The sequence below is a fragment of the Leucoraja erinacea genome, chromosome 12 (genome assembly GCF_028641065.1).
Source record: "Leucoraja erinacea ecotype New England chromosome 12, Leri_hhj_1, whole genome shotgun sequence".
In the NCBI taxonomy this organism is placed as follows: domain Eukaryota; kingdom Metazoa; phylum Chordata; class Chondrichthyes; order Rajiformes; family Rajidae; genus Leucoraja; species Leucoraja erinaceus.
In genome coordinates this window covers 56,978,096-56,999,498 of record NC_073388.1, presented here as the reverse complement: position 1 = coordinate 56,999,498, position 21,403 = coordinate 56,978,096, and the positions used below count along the sequence as shown (strand labels likewise).

The window sequence follows — 21,403 nt, the reverse complement described above, 5'->3', positions numbered from 1 at the left end:
CACCCACCACCACCACCACCACCACCGCCACCACCACCACCACCACCACCCACCACCCCCACCACCACCGCCCTCCCCACCGCCACCGCCACCCACCGCCCCCCCCACCCACACACCACCTCCACCCACCACCACCACCACCACCACCACCACCGCCACCCGCCACCTCCACCCACACCACCACCTCCACCGCCACCTCCACCACCACCACCCCCACCTCCCCCACCACCACCACCACCCCACCGCCACACCACACCCCACACCACCACCGCCACACCACCACCACCACACACCACCTCCACCACACCCACCGCCACCACCACCACACCCCACACACCACCCCCACTCCACCCCACCACCACCCCCCACGCCACCGCCACCCCACCCACCCACACCACCACCACCCCACCACCACCTCCACCACCACCACCACCACCACCACCACACACCACCACCCACACACACCACCACCACCACACCACCACCACCACCACCCACCACCACCCACACCACCACCACCCACCACCCACACCTCCACCACCACCCCACCACCACCCACACCACCACCACACACCACCACCACCACCACACACCACCACCACCCCACCCCACCCCACCACCACCACCACCACACACCTCCCCCCCACCACCACTACCACCCCCCCCACCACCCACCACCCCACACACACCACCACCGCCACCACCCCCCGCCACCCCCCACCACCCCCACCACCACCACCACCACCACCACCACCACCACCACCACCCCCCCCACCACCACCACCACCACCACCACCACCACACCACCACCACCACCCCCACCACCACCACCACCACCCCCACCCCCCCCCCCCCCACCACCACCACCCCCCCCCCCACCACCCCCACCACCCCACCTCCACCGCCCCCCCCACCACCCCCCCCCACCCGCCACCACCACCCACCACCCCACCACCACCACCCACCCACCACCACACACCCACACACACACCACCCACCCCCACCACCACCACCGCCCCCCGCCCCCACCCCCCCACCGCCCCCCCACCCCGCCACCCACACCCCCCACCCACCCCCACCACCCCACCACCACCACCCCACCCCACCCACACCACCACCACCCACCCCACCGCCACCACCACCACCCCACCCACACCACCCACCCCCCCACCCACACACACCACCACCACCCCCCCCCCACACCACCACCCCCACACACCACCACCACCACCCCACCACCCCCACCCACCACCCCACCACCCTCACACCCCCACCACCCACACCCACACCACCCCACCACCACCCCACCCACACCACCACCACCCCACACCCCCACCACCCCACCACCCCCCACCACCCCACCCACACACCCCACCCTCCACCACCCACCCCCCACACACCCACCACCACCCCCCCCCACACCCCCCCCCCACACACCACCCACACACCACACCCACACCACACCACCTCCACCCACACCCACACCCACACCACCACACCCCACACACACCACACCCACCCCACCCACCACACCCCACACACCACCCCCACCCCCACACCCCACACCACCCCCCCCACCCACCCACCACCCCCACCCCACACACACCACCCCCCCCCCACACACCACCACCACCACCACCCCACCACCCACACCCCCCCACACCACACACACACCCCACACCACACCCCCCCCACCCACCACCCACCACCCCCCCCACACACCCACCACCACCACCACACACCCCCACCCACACCCCACACCACTCCACCTCCACCCCACCCACCCCCACCACCCACACCCCCACACACCACACCACACACCCACACCCCACCACCACCACCACCACACCCCCCACCACCACCCCACCACACCCCCCACCACCACACACCACCCCACACACCCCCACCCACACCCCCACCACCCCACCACCACCACCACCCACACCCACCCCACCCCACCACACCCCCCACCACCCCCCCACCACCACCACCCACCCCCCCACCACCACCACCACCACCACCACCCACACCACCCCCACCCCCCCCCCCCCCACCACCACCCCCCACACCACCCCACCCACACCCCACCACCCCCACCACCCACACCACCACCACACACACCACCCCACCACACACACACCCACACCCACCACACCCACCCACCACCACACACCCACACACACCACACCCCACCCCCACCCCCCCACCCCCCCCCACCCACCACCACACACACCACACCCCCCCACCACCACACCACCACACCTCCACCCACCCACCACACCACCACCCCCCCACCACACACCACCACCACCCCACCCACACCCACACACACCACCCCACCCACACACACACCACCACACCCCACCCACCCCTCCACCACCCCCCCACCCCCACACCACCCACACACACCACACACCCCACACCACCCCACCCCCCACACCGCCACCCCCACCACACCCCACCACACCCCCACCACCACACCACACACCACCACCCACCACCACACCCCCACACACCACACACCCCACACCACCACCCACACCACCACACACCACCACCACACACCACACACACCCACCCCCACCACCACACACCCACCGCCACCACACACCCCACCACCCCCACCACCCCCCCCACCACACACACCCACCACCACCACCACACACACACCCACCCACACCACCCCACCACACACACACCCCCACCACACACCACCACACACACCACCACACACACACACACACACACACACACACACACCAACCCCACACAACCACACATACCACCACCACACACCCACCCCCCCACCACACACCACACCACCCCCCCACCCACCACCACCACCCACCCACCACCACCACCACCCACACCACCACCCCCCACCACCCACCCCCCCCACCCCCACACCCCACACACCACACCCACCCCCCACACACACCCACCCCACACCACCACACCACCACCACCACCACCACACACCGCACCACCACACACACCACCCACACACACACACCCCCCACACCACACACACACCCACACACGCCACCACCCCACACACCCCCACCACACACCACACACCGCCACCACCCACCACCACCCACCACACACACACCACCACCACCACCCCCACACCACCCACCACACCACCACCACCACCCACCACCACCACCACACACACCCACCACACACCACCCCACCCCACCCCCACCACCCACACCACCCCACCACACACCCCCACCACACACCACCACCACCACCCACCACACACACACCACCACCCCCCCACACCACCACCCCACCCCACCCCCCCACCACCCCCACCACACACACACACCACCACACACCCACACCCACACCACCACCACCCCCCCCACCACACCACCACCACACCACCACCACCACCCACACACCCACCTCCACCACCACCACCCACCACACACCACCCACACACCACCCACCACCACACCGCACCACCACCACCCACCACCCCACACACCCACACACACCACCACCCCCACACCCCCTCCACCACCACCCACACACCACACCACCACACACACACCACCGCACCACCACCACCACCACCACCACCCCCCACACCACCACCCACCACCACCACCCACCACCCCCCCACCACCACCCCACCACACACACCCACCCCACCCCACCACACCCACCCTCCCACCTCCCACCCCCCACCACACACCTCCACCCCCACCACACCACCACACCACCACCACCACCCCACCGCCACCCCCCCCACCTCCACCACACCCCCACGCCACCGCCACCCCCACCCCCCCACCACCACACACACCACCACCACCACCCCACCCACCCACACACACCCCCACACACCACCCCACACCCACACCCCACACACCACACCCCCACCTCCACCACCCCCCACCACCACCACCACCGCCACCACCCACCACCACCACACCCACCCCACCACCACCACCCACCACCACCTCCACCACCCCCCCACACCGCCACCACACCACCACCACACACCTCCACCCCCACCCGCCACACACACCACCCACCCCACCCCACCTCCCCGCCACCACCCACCACCCACCACCACCACCACACCCACCACCACCGCCACCACCACCACCACCACCACCCACACACACCACCACCACCACCACCACCACCCCCACCCACACCCACCACCACCACCACCACCACCACCCCACCTCCACCGCCCCACCCACACCACCCCCACCACCACCCCCACCTCCACCACCACCACCACCCTCCACCTCCACCTCCACCACACACACCGCCCACCACCCACCCCCCACCACCACCACCTCCACACCCACCTCCACCACCACACACCGCCACACCACCCCACACACCCCCACACCACCACCCCCACCACCACACTCCACCCCCACCACCACCCACACACCGCCACCACCGCACACCACACCACACGCCACACCACCGCCACCCACCGCCACCACCACCCACCGCCACCTCCACCCCACCCACCCCCACCGCCACCTCCACCTCCACCTCCACCCACCACCACACACCACCACCACCCACCCACCACCCACCACCACCCCACCATGCCACCTCCCACCCCACCACACACACCCCACCACACCCCACCACCACCACCTCCACCACCACCCAGCCACCACCACCCACCACCCACACCACCACCACCACACCCCTCACCTCCACCGCCACCGCCACCACCACCGCCACCACCGCGACCACCGCCACCTCCACCGCCACCGCCCCCGCCACCCGCCACCACACACCACACCACCACCACACCACCACCACCGCCACCACCCACCACCACCGCCACCACCACCGCCACCGCCACCGCCACCGCCACCACACCGCCACCCACACCGCCACCGCCACCCACCACCGCCACCGCCATCACCACCACCACACACACCACCACCCACACACACCACCACCACCACCACCACCACCTGCCACCACCACCACCCACACCACCACCACCACCACCACCACCACACCACACCACCACCACCTCCCCCACCACCACCACCACCACCACCACCACCACCGCCACCGCCCCCGCCACCGCCACCGCACCACCACCACCACTGCACCCGCCACCACCACCACCCACCCACCACCACCACCGCCACCCCACCACCACACCGCCACCACCACCACACCACCACCACCACCACCACCACCACCACCACCACCACCACCACACCCCACCCCACCTCCACACCCCACCACCACCACCCACCACCACCACCACCACCACACACCTCCACCACCACCACCCACCACCACCTCCACCACCGCCCCACCACCACCACCACCACTGCCACCTCCACCACCACACCACCACCACCCACCACCACCGCCACCTCCACCACCACAGCCACTGCCCACCCACCACCACCACCGCCACCACCTCCACCACCACCTCCACCACCACCGCCACCGCCACCACCGCCACCGCCACCACCACCACCACCACCTACACTATGGAGCAGAGCACTGAAATTGTGGCAACAATTATGAATAGTCACCAGAGGGGGAGCAACACCTTGCAGGCACATGCAAAGCATTTGGAGGCAGTGAAAAGTTTGACTTTGGAATATTTTGTGCACACTGTCACCCCATAACCACCGATCCAAGTCTATTACTGTTCTTTGCCATAATTCCCTGCTCAAACCTCAGCAGACTTTTGTTATTTCACAATCCTGATGTATTGTTTTTCTTAACCCCAGTCAAAGCAAGCTTTAGATTAGGGAGCTGTGATATTTCTCAGTCTCTCTCCAATAGTTTATCTAGTTCCTCAGGAGATCTGGCATGTGAACTCTGACGCTATTTACCACTTGTGTTTTGTTTATAGATTCAGAATTCCAGCAATTTCTTAATTAAACCTTTGGAGAGCTTTAAGAGGGACCATATTGGAGTTGCAAAGGTAAGCTGTTTTCTTGTTTTTTTAAGTTTCCCCATCCCACCTCACCCTTTGTTTTCTCTCAACCTTTGGGATGTGTTTTGTTGAAACTTAGAGTGATATCGAATGTGTTGCTGGACCAGGGCTACAAATGCTCAGTTTATTGATATACATTCAAAAATGCAGTCATAAATATTATTAAATTCAAGACAAGAATTGGTCTTCGGGGGGAGGGAGGGGAACATGTTTACATGTAACCGTTCCACAGTAACCAGGCAGCATCGTCTCTGAAGCGCACGGGCTGCCAGTTTCATGACGGGAGGAAATTGACGAGCAATCACTTGTGTTGGTACCCGTGCAAAGATACTTAATTAAACTACGTAACACCCACTGATACTCTAAGCCCATCAAAACTATTGAGCTTGGAGAATCCTGATACTTTATCATTATAAACCAGCTGAGGAAGATAATAAATAAGTATTCATGGTTACAGGCTCTCATCATCAACACAGTGAATACCGTTTCAAGTAATATAGATTTTTTTTTTAATTTATGGCCTAAATTGACTTCAGTTCAGTTTTATTTGTCATATGTAGGTTAACACAGGGTTAACGGTACAATGAAATGTGTTTGACAAGACAACAGGTCCCCAAGCTCCTTGATCTTAAAACTGTTAAAGTTGACCCCGTTTGTAACCTAGGGATGGCCAGTAGTTGGTACCTAGTGGTTCTGAAGAAGGTTTCTGACCCATAACGTCAGATATCCATCTTCTCTATAGTTGTTGCCTGACCTGCTGAGTTACTCCAGCACTTTTGTGTCTTTTTTAGTCAACCAGCACCATGCAGATCCTTGTTTCTATGTTGGTGGCTGGTGGGTTTGGTTAATGAGGTGACATTTACTGCCCAATGTGCTGGGAAAGTGCAGGATTCTGTGCCCTTGTGTAAATGGTGATTTGGGAATAACTGCTTATTTTGGACACCTGAGGGGATGAAGTGAGCATGACCAAAGAGCTGTACACGACCACCACAGATTTTCCAGCACCCCTGGTTCCAGAGCCTTTCTGGATTATCCGTTTTGCCGGATCAACAGAGGCCATGGCCTTGAGGACTGAGATACCGGCCTGCAAAGTTGGCCGCGGAGATCGGCCATGGGAAAGGATAGAAACATAGAAACATAGAAAATAGGTGCAGGAGTAGGCCATTCGGCCCTTTGAGCCTGCACCGCCATTCAACATGATCATGGCTGATCATCCAACTCAGTATCCTGTACCTGCCTTCTCTCCAGGATCCCTTTACCCACAAGGGCCACATCTAACTCCCTCTTAAATATAGCCAATGAACTGACCTCAACTACCTTCTGTGGCAGAGAGTTCCAGAGATTCACCACTCTTTGTGTGAAAAATGGTTTTCTCATCTCAGTCCTGAAAGATTTCCCCTTTCTCCTTAAACTGTGACCCCTTGTTCCGGACTTCCCCAACATCGGGAACAATCTTCCTGCATCTAGCCTGTCCAACCACTTAAGAATTTTGTAAGTTTCTATAAGATCCCCCCTCAATCTTCTAAATTCTAGCGAGTACAAACCGAGTCTATCCAGTCTTTCTTCATATGAAAGTCCTGACATCCCAGGAATCAGTCTGGTGAACCTTCTATGGCAAGAATGTCTTCCCTCAGATTTGGAGACCAAAACTGTACGCAATACTCCAGGTGTGGTCTCACCAAGACCCTGTACAACTGCAGAAGAACCTCCCTCCTCCTATACTATCCTTTTGCTATGATCTGCTGCCTCCGGCCGGGCCGGAGTACCAGAGCCCTGGCCACACGCGGCAAATTCGACCCGCCGATCGTTGCGGAATTCTCGATGAGATCGAGATCGGCCGGCTCACGTGGCCTGGTCGCCACATTTTTCCAGATTTTTCTGGGCAGAACCAAGAATTGTCGGAAAATCGGAGGTGGATCTGTGTTAACCTGAGGCGATGTTACTCTGACCCTGATGGTGGAACTTGCCTGTGCTTGGTTACTGATGATGGAGGATTCTATTACTGAGGTTCCTATTCTCCCACTTGAGTTTGACTGTAGATATCTTGAGTTTGATTGACTGTAGTCATCTTGTGGCAATAATTTTGAGCATCTATTACTCTTTCCTTTCCCTCTCGTCATCCACCACCTCAGCTTTGCTATTTTGGTCAATTCATGAAAACCAAACTACAAGGAGGGTCGGCATTCTTGAAAAAGATTCTGTTGCCATGTTGGACGAATTACTGCAGAATCAGAAAGAGGGATGATTTGGAGCCATTCTTCCTCATTCCATGTCCTTTAGTCAGTCTTCAAGATAACGTCGTCGAAATAGGCAAGATGCCAATGTGGCTACTTATTCAAGGAAAATGTATTAATTACTTATCATTTGAGCCTTTGTTGGAAACGTCCATATACAAGTGAAACCAAACACACTGACTGAACTTCCAGTGACCCGACTTGTTGCAGGAAAGATATTTTTAGGTACACAGAAGACAAAAGGGACTGGAATCATGAGCATAAAAATACAAACTGCTTGAGGAACTCAGAGGGTCAGGCAGCATTTGTGGAGGGAAATGGGCAGATAACGTTTGGGTCTGACTTATTGATAGAAACATAGAAAATACGTGCAGGAGTAGGCCATTCGGCCCTTCGAGCCCGCACCGCCATACAATATGATCATGGCTGATCATCCAACTCAGTATCCTGTACCTGCCTTCTCTCCATACCCCCTGATCCCTTTAGCCACAAGGGCTACATCTAACTCCCTCTTAAAAAATATAGCCAATGAACTGGCCTCAACACTGTGGCAGAGAATTCCATAGATTCACCACTCTCTGTGTGAAAAATGTTTTTCTCATCTCGGTCCTAAAAGAGTTCCCCCCCCTTATCCTTAAACTGTGACCCCCTTGTTTTGGACTTCCCCAACATCGGGAACAATCTTCCTGCATCTAGCCTGTCCAACTCCTTAAGAATTTTGTAAGTTTCTATAAGATCCCCCCTCAATCTTCAAAATTCTTGCGAGTACAAGCCGAGTCTATCCAGTTTTTCTTCATATGAAAGTCCTGCCATCCCAGGAATCAGTCTGGCGAACCTTCTCTGTACTCCTTCTACGGCAAGAATGTCTTTCCTCAGATTAGGAGACCAAAACTGTACACAATACTTCAGGTGTGGTCTCACCAAGACCCTGTACAACTGCAGTAGAACCTCCCTGCTCCTATAGTCAAATCCTTTTGCTATGAATGCTAATATACCATTTGTTTTCTTCACTGCCTACTGCACCTGCATGCCTACCTTCAATGACTGGTGTAGCATGACACCAGAGGGGAGATAGATAGTGGAAAGGGAGAGGCAAGCGCTCAGTAAATCCACCATCCTACGGGACGACAGGGTGGCGCAGCGGTAGAGTTGCTGACCGACAGCGTCAGAGACCCGGGTTTGATCTTGATTACCAGTGCGGAGTTTGTACCTTCGCCCTCTTTCCTCATCAGGCTTTTGTCCAGATGCTCTGGTTTCCTCCCATAGTTCTATGTTATCGCACTTTCTCATCCTCTCCATTCATATCGGGGGCAATTTACTTACAAAGACTGGTAAACTTTCATGGTCACAGGGAAAACGTGCAAACTCCACGCAGTTCTGGAAAGGGATTTGGTCAAAGTGCATCCCAATCAGCTGTGTAACAGAGGGCTCTATGAGCGGTTCCCAGGGATGTGGCTGAGCCAAACATTGATGGTTGCTGGGAAGATCAGCAACTTACTGAAACGCCCACTTTAGTCTGCCTGAGATTTGTCGGTCTTCCTTGGCGAGTAGCTGCCGACTGGCGCATTCCATTGCGCAGAGGTGCATTCTGTGGGATGCAATGGAGCTCCGTGCAGTCTCGGCAAAAGCTCGATGTGGAAGACCCACAGAGTAAGGAACTCCTGCCATTGTACATTGGCATTGGAGCCCATTCACTGACACCTCAGATGTAGCAGTGGCATAGTATTTGAGAATGAAACACTGAAGCTATGTTGGTACAGCGAATGAAGCCTACATGTTTTTGATGTTTTACTTGCACGAGACATTGGTGAGGCCACATTTGAAGTACTCTGTTCAGTTTTGGTTACCCTGCTACAGGAAGGATGTCATTCAGCTGGAAAGAGTGCAGAGATGAATTACGAGGATGTTGCCAGACTCGATGGGCTAAGCTATAGGGAAAGGTTGTGCGGGCTAGGACTTTATTTCTTGGAGCGCAGGAGGCTGAGGGCTGATCTTGTAGAGGTGTATAAAATGATGAGGGGAATTGGTAGGGTGAATGCACAAAGTTGTTTAGCCAGGGTAGTGGATTCATGAACCAGAGGATGTGGGTTTCAGGTGAGAGGGGGAAGATTTAATAGGAACTTGAGGGGCAACGTTAACTCAGAGGTTGGTGGGTATTTGGAATGAGCATTTGAGGCAAGTACTATAACAGCATTGAAAATATACTAGGACAGGCACATGGGTAGGTACGGTTTAGAGAGATCTGGGCCAAATGCGGGTAAATAGGACCAACTTGGATGCTGCATTTGGTCAGTATGGATGAGTTGGGCCACAAGGCTTCTTTCCATGCTGTATAACTGTGACAATATCGTGTATTTTATAGAGGTTTAATTTGAATAAGGTATTTAGTTTAGCTTAGAGATACAGCACAGAAGCAGGCCCTTCTGCCCACCGAGTCCATGCCGACCAGCAATCCCCGCACATAAACATTACCCTGCACCAGGGACAATTTTACATTTATACCAAGCCAATTAACATACAAACCTGTACGTCTTTGGAGTGTGTGAATAAACCAAAGTTCTTGGAAAAACCCACACAGGTCACGTGGTGAACATACAAACTCCGTACAGACAAGTACCTGTAGCCAGGATCGATCCCGGGTCTCTGGCGTTGTAAGCGCTGTAAGGTAATTTTACCGCTGCGCCACTGTGGGGGGGGATTTGTGGGGAGATGCTTTTTAAAAGTGATGTGTCTGTCTCTTCCACTCTTTTTAGTCGGTGCCTTCTGCAGCCCAAGTTCAGAGTGAACAGTAAACCACCTATTGTCCTCTCATTAGCAAGCACTGCGAGTAAAACAGGCCCTGTCTGTTCATTCTGTTCAGACCATTTATAACTTTGTAATTGTAAAGTGAATCTCCCCTTGGTCCTTCGTGCCAAAGAAAAGAACCCTACGCCTGCACGTCTAATTGTTCTGCAGATTCTTTTAAGTGGTTCCACTGAAATCGCATGCACATCCTCTGGCACTGTTCTAAGCGGAGTGAGGCTGTTTCTTGTGGTCTGAGGTTCCTTCCTTGCCCTTCTCTGATGTAGACCACTTGAATTGTTGTCTGAGATGCACCGTGCAGTGTTCTCTGTTTGTGCACCTGTCTCTTTGAAGGCGAACCAAGAATCTGGTGACCAGTTAGAGGTCAACTGCTCTGGGCCCAGGAGTTTTGCAGAGCTTGTAAATGTCTGGCTCCTGGGCCGATCGAACCTGCGTGAGATCATTGCATTGTTTCCACCTTCTGCAGTAAGATATCAAAACTGCCGTCTGATTTCTATCAGGCCTACCCACTGTTTGCTGTCGTGTGGCTCCCGGTGCAGTGAAAGCCTTGTAATTAATTCAGGCAATCTGTCTTCCTTTGTTCTATCTGCTGTCCTTTCTATGGCACAGCTACCATGCTGCTAATTAATTCCAAGGCTGCAGCTGCCATTCACAGTCGAATACAAGAGCAGAACAACCTTGTGTGGCTGAGCGGAACTCATCTAAATCCCGCTCGAATTTCTGGCAGAGAAATCGCGCTTTCTCGTGGGTTTTTTTCCATGTTTATTTTCTCCTCTTTGCTTTCCTGCAGGGTGCTGCTGCTGACTGCTGGGTATGTACGCTGTATAGTCATTGCCTGGGACTTGTGTTCAGGTGGCCATGATTCATTGTGTAATCCCACTGCAACTATTGCAGGGACCGATTCAGAGTAGTGCCCTGTAGCATGGGGTTGCGACCTGTAAACATATTAATATTGACTTTCAAATGGACCTATACCCCAAACGCAGCTGCGATGAATTGGGAGAATTTTGCAAGGATTTCGGAAAAGAATGGAGGAATGGACTTGGCATTGAATTGCTCTTTTGTGAAAAACTGGTTTTCTTTCTATGACTTTAGTTTTAATCTGGTATTCACCAAACAGTGTTTACTAGGTATTATAGGTCTTGAATGATTAGCTCTTTGTGGGGCCTTCCACCAGCCCAGTACCATTTCATTACGGGGTTAAGGACTGAAGTTGTAAACTCTCTGGAAACACAAAAATTGCAGATGCTGGTTTACAAAAACACATACACACACAGGGCTGGAGTAACTCAGCGGGTCAGGCAGCATCTGAGGAGGGAGTGGTGAGTCAACGACGCCTATGCCATTACCTGTGCAGGTGCTGCCTGACCCGTTGAGTTACGCCAGCACTTTACCATTGGAAGCTCTGGTCTGCTTGACTCAAGGTCGTGTGGTGCATCTTGTATTATCCCATGTGATCCCAAACTCCCCATTGTAGAATGAGAATAATAAATGGTGTCATCGATGAATGTTAATCCCATAATCCTCATTCAGCAGGAAATTGGCATTCTAAGGCTGCTGCATTCCAACTTTGGCACATTAGGTCTGTTTCGTATTTAAATTCTCCACCTCTATATCCACTTAAAAAGCTAATGATCCGTATGTATCTGAATTCTTGTTGACAGCCAGTTCTGAAGTTTAAATAGTTACCATCATGCCTTCAAAATCTCTCTCTCTCTCCTCTCTAGCATACTTTCTTTGTTCGGACTTTGTTTCTGCATCCTGAATCTGTCTTCAATCTTCTGAGTAACAAAACGTATAAAAGGGACTTGTTCACGGAGCGAGGTGCCCCTCACTTCTTGCCCGTTTGTTACTCGGGTTTAGGAGATGCAGCATTTTGTGCAGTGGTTCCAGATTTTGGCCACATTGCTATTGAGGGTGGTGATTCTACAACAACAACTGCCTCCTAAGGCTTGGTCATTGCCTGGCTTTCACATTGATTGCCCTAGAGAATGGTAGAAGGGTGAGCAGTTACATTTATTTGGTTCCATCCAGGACCTTAATGTGATAAACGGTTTCACAGGATACTTCTGAAATGTGGTCTCTGATGGGAAAATGTAAAAGCAGAATAAATTTCAAAAACCAGCATTGAGGTGATATTGGTGGAATAGAATGTTAAGCAGACCACCAGAGAGATGTTGTTACTGTTGTTGTATATGGGAGGGGAGAAGTTCTATACTATCCCACAGCCTACACACTGAGGCCAATTTAACCTGCAAACACACACGTCTTTGGACTGTGGGAGGAAACTGGAGGAAACCTATGTGGTCACGGGGAGAGGGTGCAAACTCCACACAGGACTGATCACATCTTTTCTCTTCACAGGAGAAAAAGAAAAAGTTTGAAAAAGAAAGTGAGAAGTTCCACTCTGCACTTGACCGACATCTTAGTCTCTCCTCGAAGAAGAAGGAGTCCCACCTGCAGGAGGTAAATTGACTTATTTTGGTCTAAAAGGGTGGTGAATGTGCGTAATTCCTTGCCACAGAAGGATGAGGAGGCCTAGTCAATGGACATTTTTAAGGCAGAGATAGAGAGATTCGTGATTAGTTAAGGTGTCGGAGGTTATGGGCAGAAGGCAGGGAATGGGGTTAAGGGGGAAAGATAGATCAGCCATGATTTACCTAATGCTGCACTTGCTAATGCTAATTACGTGCACTTCTCGCTTTCTCCACCTCATTGCTCCCAATCGCTGCTCACTTCCTTTCGGTTGTCTGATCAAATGGAGTACTAAATGTTATTCCCTAATCATGTATCTACACTGAAGGCTCGATTGTAATCATGTATTGTCTTTCCACTGGCTGGTAAGCACGCAACAAAGGCATTTCACTGTACCACGGTACACGTCACAATAAACTAAACTGAACTGATTTACACGTATGCAGTGGCACTTCTGTTTCTGACTTTCATAACATCTGAATTACGCAAGGGTCCACTGGATGTTACCCCTAAGTAAGTTGGGGAGTGTTTGCTGTTGTTACGGTGCAGAATGAGGCCAGTTGGCCAACTGAGTCTGTGATGGTTCCAAGTGGAGTAATTCTATCAGTCTTTGTTAGTGCATGTCAGGCTAACCCTGATCTTCCCACCCACACTGACTTGCACAATCTGCCCAACATGCCGCTGAAGTCCCGCAAACCCTTCTGGTCTTCCGTTAAATCCCTGGGAGGCTTTGACTCTAAGACTGAGTGGTGCTGAGCCAGGAAAGATGTCGACACCAACAACGACGAGGCCATCACTGACCCCATAATGAAACCACCAGGTTCTGACCTCAATCGCAAGCAATGGCTAACCCTGAACAGAATCTGCACTCTCCATGCAAGAACAGCCCATCACCTGCATAACTGGGGGATGACAGACAGCCCTGCTTGTGACTGCAGACATCCAGACTAGACCATGCCACACATCATGAATGACTGCCCACTGAGGCTTTTCCCTGGGGGCATCAAATCCATCCACCCAGTAACTGATGCCTGGCCTGGATGTCTACCCTTGATCTACAACTTTAGGCTGTGCACACCATACCCAAGAAGACGATAAGATTTTTATCCATTCCTTCCCCATAATGCTGCAAATTATTCTCCGTCGGCTGCCATTCAAACTCGTTTTGTAAGACAGTGAATTTAATGTCAAAATAAACGTTCTTAATGTCCAAATCAAAAACTGTGCAAAAAATCGTACAATCAATGGTGACTTATTATGACAGGTACAGTGAGATTCCATTTTGCATACAGTTCAGTAAAAGCCATACTGTACGTAGGCACAACTTGACTTGAGTACAAGTGTGTTGGAATAGTAGATTACACTGAGATGGTATTCAAGAGTTGCCACATTTCAGGCCCCATTTTTTATGATTCAAGTCTAAAGTTATGAAAAATGTAGAGTCTTAACTTGTCCATAAATGATTATAGACCAAGGTGAAGGAGAAAAAAATTAATAGGAATCTGAGGGCTAACTTTTTCACACAAAGGATAGTGGGTGTATGGGACGAGATACCAGAGGAGGTAGTTGAGGCTGGGACTATCCCAACATTTAAGAAACAGTTAGACGGGTACATGGATGGGACAGGATATGGGCCAAACATGGGCAGGTGGGACAAGTGTAGCTGGGACATGTTGGCTGGTGTGGGCAAGTTGGGCCGAAGGGCCTGTTTCCACGGTGTATGACCAAAGTCCAGACGATCTATTGCAATGGAGTTAACTGAAGGATGATTGTTGACCAAGATGATGCACAGGAATCACTTGCATCCAGCAAGGCAGCCATTGGAGCTTCAGCTTTTAATGTCTCATCACTAACAGTGTAACATTTCTGCAGTACTGCACTCTAGTTTCAGGCCCAATTTCCAAAACTATGCAAAGAAAGACACATGGCAAGTCAGGGCAGGACTTTCACAGAGAATAGTAGGGCCATGGTAGGGAGTGTTAGGGAGCAGAAGGGTCTATGAGAACAAGTACATGAGGATGTTGCCAGGACCGGAGGGTCTGCGTTATAAGAAGAGATTGGATAGACTAGTGCTTTGTTCCTTGGACTCTCGGAGACCCCTTTCTGTAACTTTTGACCTCACAGAAAAACATATGTAAATAGCTCGTTCTAAGCTTCCCCCCCCCCCCCAGTCTAGTTTCAGTCAAAAACCACTGAATCAAGCACTTGATCAACTAATCTTTATTTTGACAAAACACAATTACAGTTCAGCTACTGTACCCATCCCACGGCGGGTTCGATCCTCGTATCTGCCTGATCAAGCCCTCTAGGCCTGGCTCAAACAGAGGCACTCCAGAAGGCGAAGCAGTCCCAAGCGCTCCCCCAGAAGATCGACCCTGGACCTCGTGGTAGCGGACCTTTATGGGTCCCGGGACCTCGAGGGGCCAAACCACATGGGGGTGGTCTCTTAATAACACAATTACGGATATCGATTAACCCCATACATAACAGACGTTTCCCTAACCCAATAATACAGTCTAATACATTGTATCCAAATAGGGCTTCTCCAGAAAGCAAACTTAGAAACATTGAAGGGCCTGTCCCACTGTACGAGGTAATTCAAGAGCTCTCCCGAGTTAAAAAAAAATCAAACTCGTGGTAAGTGGTAGAAGTACGTAGCGGGTACGTCGGAGCTCGGGACGTCTCTTAGCGGCTCTTAACGCTAACGGCAGGTACACGGGAAAGGCGGTAAACTTGTGAAGACTCGTGAAGATTTTTCAACATGTTGAAAAATGTCCACGAGAGCCCTGAGTACCTACGAGGCCATTACCGTAATTCTCCGAGTTCGAATCAGAGGAAACTCGGGAGAATTAGCTCGTACAGTGGGACAGCCCCTTTATCCTGATTTGCAAGAATATTAATAATAATAAATTTCAAAAGTCTCAAGGACACCTTACAGAAATTAACAAGAGTAAAAAAACATATAATCGGAATAAAATAAATAATAAATACATCACCAATACACAAATTAAAGACAGAATTCGATCCAAAGACAAAAAATCAAAAACACAATGTGAAGAGAGAGCAGCGGCAGCCAAACCGAGCCAGCGTCCACTCTTCCTTCCGACAGCCATCTTGGACACAAACTAAAATATTCACACACACAAAAAATCATCCCCCCACAATGGTTACCACTGTGGGGGAAGGCACAATGACCAGTCCCCATCCCCAGTTCTCCCAAAGTCAGGCCTATTGAGGCCTCCGCTATTGCCTTTACGGAGGCCTGATGTTCCTGGCCATTCTGGCCGGGTGCTGTTGCCCCAGCGTCGGGAGAGTCCTCTCAGCGGCTGGGCCACCTGGAACGGCCGCTTCCTAACCGGAGACTGCGGCTTCCAAAGCCGACAAGGCCGCGCCGGTTTGGAGCACCCAGGCTCCCGATGTTGAAGTCGGCGCCGCCTGCTCCGCTCCGCAGACCCGCAGCCCGGAGGTGTTGAACTCGGCGGTCACAGCTCACCGGAGCTCCAGCGCATCGACCCAGCGCGGCGACCCAGGCAAGGCATCGCCCGCTCCGCTCCGCGATAGCGCTCCAGCACTGAGCCGCCACCGAAGCCGAGGTGCTGGGCGGTCCCCGCCAGGAAACGGTGCTCCATGCCCGCTGGTAGGCCACGAGGACGGGTCGACGGGGCAGACCGGAGAAAAAGCTGCCTCACCGACCAGGTAGGGACCTAGAAGTATTTATTACCCCCTTCCCCCCCACATTAAAAAGTCTATTTCGCCAACAAACAAAGCACAGGACTCACTAAAACTACAAAAAAAAAGTGAATTAAACGGATGGCTGCTGGTTAGCAGCCGTTTCCCAAGATGGCTCCTCCTCCTGAGTCGAATGCCAGACAAGGCTCAATACCTCATCCAATCAACACTCGGCAAAGTGTAACTCTGCAACATTATTTACAACTATTTATAAGGTGTAAGTCTGGTTTGCAGCCATCCAATCCATTCTATGCACTTTGCACGTAATTGACAGGGTCTGCAGATGTTCTTATTCTTTTCTTGCAACTTGTATCTAGGCTCTAGACACACTGGCACCACTCCACAGCTTGTCCCAGTTCTGCAGAGAGTAATTCCAAATTGACCAAATCTCCCAGCAGCCCTGAAGCTTTTACCCCAATTTAGAGTCCTAACCTCTCCAATCTGGCCAGGATTAACACATACACACGGCCTTAGGAGGTGGGGGGGCCAATTGGGAACAATTTTGGGGAGCCCCAGGTTCCCAGCCAAGGTCTGTAGATTCATAGAAATATAATTAAAGTCTATTATAGACTTTATATCTCCATGGTAGAATGAAAAGTAATCAAAATGTACACTTAAAAAGTGCCTGCCAGTTAATGGACCAAACAGATCTAAGCTACATTTTAATATAAAATTACATAGATTTAAGCCTACAAGTAACAAACAAAATGTGTAGATCACCTCTGAAAAGTACATAGTTACAATACCACTTGTTTTAGTGACTGTGAAATCATCGTTACTTTTTTGCATATCTTTCATTCATCGTTTCTTATCTCTCCACATCACTGTCTATATCTCTTTTTCCCTTATCCCTAACCGATCTGAAGAAGGGTCTCAACCCGAAATGTCACCCATTCCTTCTCTCCAGAGATGTTGCCTAACCTGCTGAGTTACTCCAGCTTTTTGTGTCTATCTTCAGTTTAAACCAGCATCTGCAGTTCCTTTTTACACAATGTACAGAGGATACGAATTATAGATTTAGTATAAGGGGTATGCTATTTATGGAGTAGAAAACTTGGTCATCCAGATAGTGACGAGTGTTTAATTAATTCTTTCAATGCAGAGATTGATAGATTGCTGGAAAGTTGGAAAATTAAGGGATCTGGTGCTCAAAGTGGAACTGAAGTAGAAGAACAACAATGACCATTGGAGAAGGTTGAAACTTCCACTCCTATTTATGGTCTTATCCCAAAATTCTACACCTGTCTCCCTGGCCTTTGAAACATCCACCCAGGCAGACAGCTTCTACCCTTTCTACACCAGTCCTCTTCATCTTTGTAAAATCTACTTGGATTTTGACAAGCAACCTTTGAGAAAACTGTTGACGGATGTTATTTTTTGGTTTGTCTTTCACAGCCCGCCCCCCAGACTGTGAATCTGTAGCAATGCTTTGTCGTGTGTGTGTGTGCGCAGGGTAGGAACTGCTTTTGATGTGGTTCCCCACACATTTCTGTTTTCGGTGGGGTGGTGGCTTCTGAGCAGATCCAAACGTAAATAGAACCATTTGAGGCCGGCTCAAGGGGTTGAAATTGGACATAGAAGAATGTTTTGATTTATATTTTCCTAAAATTGCTTTAATTGCAATCGGCATAAATGAGTGCAAACACACTTGCTGCGTACGGAAGTGTTATTGCCATCTGTGCATTTTACCTACTGTTTTTGGTTGGACTAACAGCTGTAGTGTTTTTTGATTGTTAAATACAGGCCGACGTGCAGGTTGACAGAGAGAGGCAGAACTTCTACGAAGCATCTTTAGAGTACGTTTACAAAATTCAAGAGGTTCATGAGAGAAAGAAGTTTGAGGTGGTGGAGCCAGTAAGTATACCCGTGATATTAAAGCTTTGATGGAAAGGGACATTGACGTTGGTCATAAGAGTTATACACGTTGTGCAAGGGCAACTTCCAGAAGCACGGTGGCGCAGCGGTAGAGTTGCTGCCTTACAGCACTTGCAGCGCCAGAGACCCGGGTTCAATCCCGACTACAGGTGCTGTCTGTACTGAGTTTGTACGTTCTCCCTGTGACCGTGTGGGTTTTCTCCGAGATCTTCGGTTTCCTCCCACACTCCAAAGTCATACAGGTTTGTAGGTTAATTGGCTTGGTGTATGTGTAAAATTGTCCCTAGAGTGTCTGGGATAGTGTTAATGTGCGGGGATTGCTGCTCAGTGCGGACTCGGTAGGCCGAAGGGCCTGTTTCCGCTGTGTATCTCTAAACTATACTCAACTAAACTAACTGATTAGTGTGTTCACTTCGCCAATTGATTACATTGATCTCTGTTCTCTTCTTCTTATAGGTACTGGCATTTCTCCATAGTCTTCTCACTTTTCAACACTTGACATTTGAGCTGACTCAGGATTTCTTGCCCTATAAACAGCAGCTACAGCTAAGTCTACAACATGTGAGTTCTGGTGTCACCATAAAGAAATGGACTGTTGACCGACTGTATCCACAACAGTGGGATCCACTGAACTGTTGATTCTGCTGTGCATTGTTTCCTTTAATTTGTGGCCATAGTTTAGTTTATTGTTACGTGTACCGAGCTGCAGTGAAAAGCTTTTTTGTTGTGTGCTATCCAGTCAGCGAGAAGACTATATATAATTTCAATCAAGCTGTCCACAGTGTAGAGATGCAGGATAAAGGGAATAATGTTTGGTGCAAGATAAAGTCCAGCGAAGATAGTCTGAGGGTTTCCAAATAGGTAGATGGGAGGTCAGGACTGCTCTCAAGTTGGTGATAGGACAGTTCTGTTGCATGAGCTGTGCAACAGCTGTGAAGAAACTGATTGAAAGTGGAGGTTAGTGGTGGAAATAAAGGGCCTGTCCCACTTAGGTGACTTTTTAAGCGAGTGCAGGAGACTCTGAGCTCGCCTCACAATCGCCATATGGTCGCCACATGTTCGCTGGTGGTCTATGGTGAGTCTCCTTCATGGTCGCAAGGAGCTCTCGCATTCTGGGAACTAGTCACGGCCTCAGTATGGTCGCCATGGAGAAAATCGATACTTTTGTAGTCGAAGGTGCAGTTGTAGTGGGGTCACCATGTAGTTATAGGTAGTCGAAGTAGCCGTAGGTAGTTTTAGTTAATCTCCTTTGCTGACCGGGCATTTTCATTGGCTCATTGGGGAAAAAAATGTAAGCACGGGTTTTCAGAACCAAGGAAAACCGACCGGTAATGTTAAATGCCCGCCAAACTTCACAGCTGTGTATTTCTGGCATTAAAAGTTCTCTGGCTTCTTAAAAGTGTCCCCACTCTTTCTACTTCCGCTCCCCCCCCCCCCCCCCCCCGCTCTTTTAAAGGACTTACCATACACTGTGCTAGCCGTCTTTAACCTTCCTGTTCATCGCGGTGTGTGTCTGTATCACCTTGGCTTTGCACCGTGTGACTTTCAGACAGCGCTTCCCCGCTTTCCCTGGCCCCCGCCTTTGCGATGTGTGTGTGTGTGTGTTGTGTGTGTGTGTTCCGCTCTGACGGTCACTGTTCCAGTTCGCGGTTTTTCAGGCGAGTGCCACGAGCTTGAAGGTCGCAGGCAGTCTGCTGAAAAATCACCTAAGTGGGACACGCCCTTAACAATACCTTTATGCAGAATTTCTTCAGAAGATTTATTTTGCTAAATGTCCAACAACATGTGCTCAATCATGGAATGGTGTAATCATAGGTCATTCAGCCCAATGTTTAGTGCAATGGAGGAAGGGACCCAACCCAAAATGTCACCTCTCCATGTTCTCCAGAGATGCTGCCTGACCTACTAAGTTACTCCAGCATTTTGTGCCCTTTTTTGACATTCAGTCCTGTTTCTCCCTGTATATTCAAGCATATGTTATTTCTGGCATTGAATCCATCCATCTTTCAATTAGCTAGTGCTTCTAAATTGTTATCACTTATTTAATTTAGTTTAATTAAGGACAGAGTGGGGAAATAGGCCCTTTGGCCCACCAAGTCCATGCCGACCATCAATCACCCATACACTGGTTCTATTTCACCTCAGTTTTGCATCCTACACATGTTACAGAAGCCAATTAACCTACAAACATGAACGTCTTTGGAATTTTGGAGGAGCCCAGAATACCCGTAGTAAGCCCACGTGGTCACAGGGAGAATGTACAAGCTCCATAAAGACAGCGCCCGTAGTCAGGATCAAACCCGGCTCTCTGATTTGCAGGCCTCTGGTT

General features: G+C 51.9%; 1 protein-coding gene across 2 annotated transcripts in view; it reads left to right on the top strand.

Moving 5' to 3' along the window:
- Positions 1 to 21,403, top strand: part of LOC129702392 (oligophrenin-1-like) — a 276,035-nt gene that overhangs the window by 125,131 nt on the left and 129,501 nt on the right. For both annotated transcript variants that reach the window (XM_055644172.1, XM_055644171.1), the window contains exons 4-7: positions 5,876 to 5,947; positions 13,360 to 13,461; positions 18,943 to 19,053; positions 19,531 to 19,635. In XM_055644172.1, the coding sequence (XP_055500147.1) occupies positions 5,876 to 5,947; positions 13,360 to 13,461; positions 18,943 to 19,053; positions 19,531 to 19,635 (390 nt within the window). The remainder of the gene's footprint in view (positions 1 to 5,875; positions 5,948 to 13,359; positions 13,462 to 18,942; positions 19,054 to 19,530; positions 19,636 to 21,403) is intronic.